The following is a 5000-nucleotide window of genomic DNA, read 5'->3' as shown; positions in this document are numbered from 1 at the left end:
AGGACAACGACCTTGAGAGCACTCCAATACCATCCATCCGTCTTCATCCGCTTATCCGAGGTCGGGTCGCGGGGGCAGCAGCCTAAGCAGGGAAGCCCAGACTTTCCTCTCCCCAATCACTTCGTCCAGCTCTTCTCGGGGGATCCCGAGGCGTTCCCAGGCCAGCCAGGAGACATAGTCTTCCCAACGTGTCCTGGGTCTTCCCCGTGACCTCCTACCGGTTGGACGTGCCCTAAACACCTCCCTAGGATGGCGTTCGGGTGGCATCCTGACCAGATCCTCGAACCACCTCAGCTCGTTCCTCTCCATGTGGTGGAACAGCGGCTTTACCAGCTACTCCCGGATGACAGAGCTTCTCACCCGTCGGAGGAAACTCATTTCGGCGGCGAGTACCCGTGTGTGGAGAGGAGGAGCCGGCGAACGAACAGCGGGGCAGGGCACGCTGGAGCCCGGCCCAAGATGGCGAGGAGGAGGACAATGCGAGCGACGCCGCAGTCAAGTGCAGGTGCGTGGATCACGCACTGGTACACGATTAACATTTCTCCTCACGCTGTATAAAAGGGGGAGAGAACAGGGCAGAAGGAGGAGGAGAGCCCGCAGCAGCAACCGAGGAGCGAAAGCAACAAAGAGCAGCCGAGGACGACGACGACAGTGGCTGAAAAGCGGACGGTAAGAGAGTAGTGGAGAGGAGGAGCTAAAAAAAAGCGACCCGACCTGAAGACAAAGCTCTATTGAAAAATAAAGCGAGTCAAACCTGCTCAAGCGAGATGTCCTTCCTTGATGGTCCTGGGAACCCGCACGTGATTTTGTCCTTTCGGTCATAACCCAAAGCTCATGACCATAAGCGAGGACGGGAACGTAGATCGACCGGTAAATTGAGAGCTTTGCCTTCCGGCTCAGCTCCTTCTTCACCACAACGGATCGATACAGCGTCCGCATTACTGAAGACGCCGCAGTGATCTCACCATCCACTCTTCCCTCACTCGTGAACAAGACTCCGAGGTACTTGAACTCCTCTACTCCGGGCAGGGTCTCCTCCCCAACCCGGAGATGGCACTTCACCCTTTTCCGGGCGAGAACCATGGACTCGGACTCGGAGGTGCTGATTCCCATCCCAGTCGCTTCACTGCGAACCGATCCAGTGAGAGCTGAAGATCCTGGCCAGATGAAGCAATCAGAACCACATCATCTGCAAAAAGCAGAGACCTAACCCTGCAGCCACCAAACCGGATCCCCTGCGCTTAGAAATTCTGTCCACAAAAGTTATGAACATAATGGGTGACAAAGGGCAGCCTTGGTGGAGTCCAACCCTTACTGGAAACATATCCGACTTACCGCCGGCAATACGGACCAAGCTCTGACACTTTTCCGTACAGAGGGCAGACCGCCACAATCAGACAGTCCGATACCCCGTACTCTCTGAGCACTCCCCACAGGACTTCCCGAGGGACTCGGTCCAATGCCTTCTCCATTCCCACAGAAATCAAACGTTTCTCCGTTGTTCTTTTTCGCACTCGACTTTGCACGTTGGTCAATAGCGTCTCCACCAGCGAGTCGTTAACGACTAATTAGCACGGAGCCCCTCAGGATCTTATCAACAATTATTGCATTATCGACCCCCGGCCGTACCGAACCTGCCTCCCGATCGATCAGCCCTCATGCAAAGTAATCTGACAATGTGATTAGATTGTCGTCGTATAAATGACCCTGGGGCCGTGGAAAAAGGCAGGGAAAGGACGCCGGATAACGGGACAAACCTCTTTTCTTTCTTTCAGGTTGGTCAGCATCACGATGGTGGCGGTCTTCTGCTCCCAGATCATCCGCCAGAAGTCGGCCACCGTCTCCGGCTTTGGACCTGAGGTGGGAAAAAGGCAGCGATTGGACAAACAAAACAAAATAATCCTTATTTGTTCCATCTATTTTTCTAGGGCTTGTCCTGTTTGATGGGGGTGCTGGAGCCTATCCCAGCTGCAGGTTACACCCTGGAAAAGTGGCCCGCTCATCACAGGGTTGACACAGATAGACAGACAACGTTCACATACTCAGGACCAATTTAGTGTTGCCAATCAGACTATCCCCCAGGTGCGTGTCTTTGGAGGTGGGAGGGGCCTAGCCCCAGGTGCATGTCTTTGGAGTTGGGAGGGGCCTATCCCCAGGTGCGTGTCTTTGGAGTTGGGAGGGGCCTATCCCCAGGTGCGTGTCTTTGGAGGTGTGAGGGGCCTATCCCCAGGTGTGTGTCTTTGGAGGTGGGAGGGGCCTATCCCCAGGTGCGTGTTTTTGGAGGTGGGAGGGGCCTATCCCAAGGTGCATGTCTTTGGAGGTGGGAGGGGCCTATCCCAGGGTGCTTGTCTTTGGAGGTGGGAGGGGCCTATCCCCAGGTGTGTGTCTTTGGAGGTGGGAGGGGCCTATCCCCAGGTGTGTGTCTTTGAAGGTGGGAGGGGCCTATCCCCAGGTGCGTGTCTTTGGAGTTGGGAGGGGCCTATCCCCAGGTGCGTGTCTTTGGAGGTGTGAGGGGCCTATCCCCAGGTGTGTGTCTTTGGAGGTGGGAGGGGCCTATCCCCAGGTGCGTGTTTTTGGAGGTGGGAGGGGCCTATCCCAAGGTGCATGTCTTTGGAGGTGGGAGGGGCCTATCCCAGGGTGCTTGTCTTTGGAGGTGGGAGGGGCCTATCCCCAGGTGTGTGTCTTTGGAGGTGGGAGGGGCCTATCCCAAGGTGCGTGTCTTTGGAGTTGGGAGGGGCCCTTCCCCAGGTGCGTGTCTTTGGAGTTGGGAGGGGCCTATCCCCAGGTGCGTGTTTTTGGAGGTGGGAGGGGCCTATCCCAAGGTGTGTGTCTTTGGAGGTGGGAGGGGCCTATCCCCAGGTGCGTGTTTTTGGAGGTGGGAGGGGCCTATCCCAAGGTGCATGTCTTTGGAGGTGGGAGGGGCCTATCCCAGGGTGCTTGTCTTTGGAGGTGGGAGGGGCCTATCCCCAGGTGTGTGTCTTTGGAGGTGGGAGGGGCCTATCCCCAGGTGTGTGTCTTTGAAGGTGGGAGGGGCGTATCCCCAGGTGCGTGTCTTTGGAGGTGGGAGGGGCCTATCCCCAGGTGCGTGTTTTTGGAGGTGGGAGGGGCCTATCCCAAGGTGCATGTCTTTGGAGGTGGGAGGGGCCTATCCCAGGGTGCTTGTCTTTGGAGGTGGGAGGGGCCTATCCCCAGGTGCGTGTTTTTGGAGGTGGGAGGGGCCTATCCCAAGGTGCATGTTTTTGGAGTTGGGAGGGGCCTATCCCAGGGTGCTTGTCTTTGGAGGTGGGAGGGGCCTATCCCCAGGTGCGTGTTTTTGGAGGTGGGAGGGGCCTATCCCAAGGTGCGTGTCTTTGGAGTTGGGAGGGGCCCTTCCCCAGGTGCGTGTCTTTGGAGTTGGGAGGGGCCTATCCCCAGGTGCGTGTCTTTGGAGGTGTGAGGGGCCTATCCCCAGGTGTGTGTCTTTGGAGGTGGGAGGGGCCTATCCCCAGGTGCGTGTTTTTGGAGGTGGGAGGGGCCTATCCCAAGGTGCATGTCTTTGGAGGTGGGAGGGGCCTATCCCAGGGTGCTTGTCTTTGGAGGTGGGAGGGGCCTATCCCCAGGTGTGTGTCTTTGGAGGTGGGAGGGGCCTATCCCCAGGTGTGTGTCTTTGAAGGTGGGAGGGGCGTATCCCCAGGTGCGTGTCTTTGGAGGTGGGAGGGGCCTATCCCCAGGTGCGTGTTTTTGGAGGTGGGAGGGGCCTATCCCAAGGTGCATGTCTTTGGAGGTGGGAGGGGCCTATCCCAGGGTGCTTGTCTTTGGAGGTGGGAGGGGCCTTTCCCCAGGTGCGTGTTTTTGGAGGTGGGAGGGGCCTATCCCAAGGTGCGTGTCTTTGGAGTTGGGAGGGGCCCTTCCCCAGGTGCGTGTCTTTGGAGGTGGGAGGGGCCTATCCCCAGGTGCATGTCTTTGGAAGTGGGAGGGGCCTATCCCCAGGTGCGTGTTTTTGGAGGTGGGAGGGGCCTATCCCAAGGTGCGTGTCTTTGGAGTTGGGAGGGGCCCTTCCCCAGGTGCGTGTCTTTGGAGGGGGGAGGGGCCTATCCCCAGGTGCATGTCTTTGGAAGTGGGAGGGGCCTATCCCCAGGTGCATGTCTTTGGAGGTGGGAGGAAGCCGGAGCACCCGGAGGGAACCCACCAGGGATCCATGTTGTTGGTTGGGAAATGACCAAATTTCAATCATTAAATCAACGTCACAACCCGACATTGATTAAACATCGTCAAAAAGCATGTCGTTCCAACGTAATGTTTGAGTTGCTCAACGTCAGGACCTAATTCAACATGTTTTCAACCATGTTTCTGTGACAGCGCGGGCTCGAACCCGCTTTTCTCCGGCAGCTGGGACTGCCAGCACCTCCGTTGGCAGAGTGCGAGACACGCCCCTGCTCGGGCTGGCCGCGTCACGCCCACATTCCGGCAATGTTGTGGGCGATCAGCAATCTGCACACCTGGTACTGATGAGGGCCACCCAAGGATCTTAGCCGGAACTTAACCGTTGGTTACCCTATGCTTTCCCAAGTTCTCCGGTCGTCCCCTGTTGTTCCCCTCTGGATTCTGGACTGCCTCCCTTCATCCTCGACCTCCGCTTGGACACGGGCTTCCTTCTTCTCGCTTAGCCCCCTGATCATCTGCCTGCCCCACAGACTGCCTTCTTGCCTTGTCCCTCCTCTCGATCCAACACTAGGTAACACACACTACAGCTAATCACACACACACTCTTGGATTTTGTCACACACCATTCTAAAATAAATAATAGAGCTTTACTGCCCCCTTGTAGTTCTGTGCCGTCACAACTCCTTCCAGCAAACGTAGTAGTTTCAATGTCTTGTGCCTGCTGGGAAATATTTTTAAACCTGAGGTGTTTTTTAGGCCAAGACTGCGACTATAAGCGGCCCAGAGGAGCTTTTGTAACCCGTAGCCTGTTTTTAAAAAGGTTTTATTATTTTTTTTGTATATTTTTCAGAATCGTG

The 5000-nt window shown here is 56.6% G+C and overlaps 1 protein-coding gene across 2 annotated transcripts in view; it reads right to left on the bottom strand.

The window, feature by feature from the left end:
* Positions 1–5000, bottom strand: part of LOC133559627 (receptor-type tyrosine-protein phosphatase epsilon-like) — a 73796-nt gene that overhangs the window by 29556 nt on the left and 39240 nt on the right. For both annotated transcript variants that reach the window (XM_061911562.1, XM_061911563.1), the window contains one exon: positions 1758–1855. In XM_061911562.1, the coding sequence (XP_061767546.1) occupies positions 1758–1855 (98 nt within the window). The remainder of the gene's footprint in view (positions 1–1757; positions 1856–5000) is intronic.

This window comes from Nerophis ophidion, linkage group LG09 (genome assembly GCF_033978795.1).
Source record: "Nerophis ophidion isolate RoL-2023_Sa linkage group LG09, RoL_Noph_v1.0, whole genome shotgun sequence".
Classification (NCBI taxonomy): Eukaryota; Metazoa; Chordata; class Actinopteri; order Syngnathiformes; family Syngnathidae; genus Nerophis; species Nerophis ophidion.
This window is presented reverse-complemented; position numbering and strand designations above follow the sequence as displayed.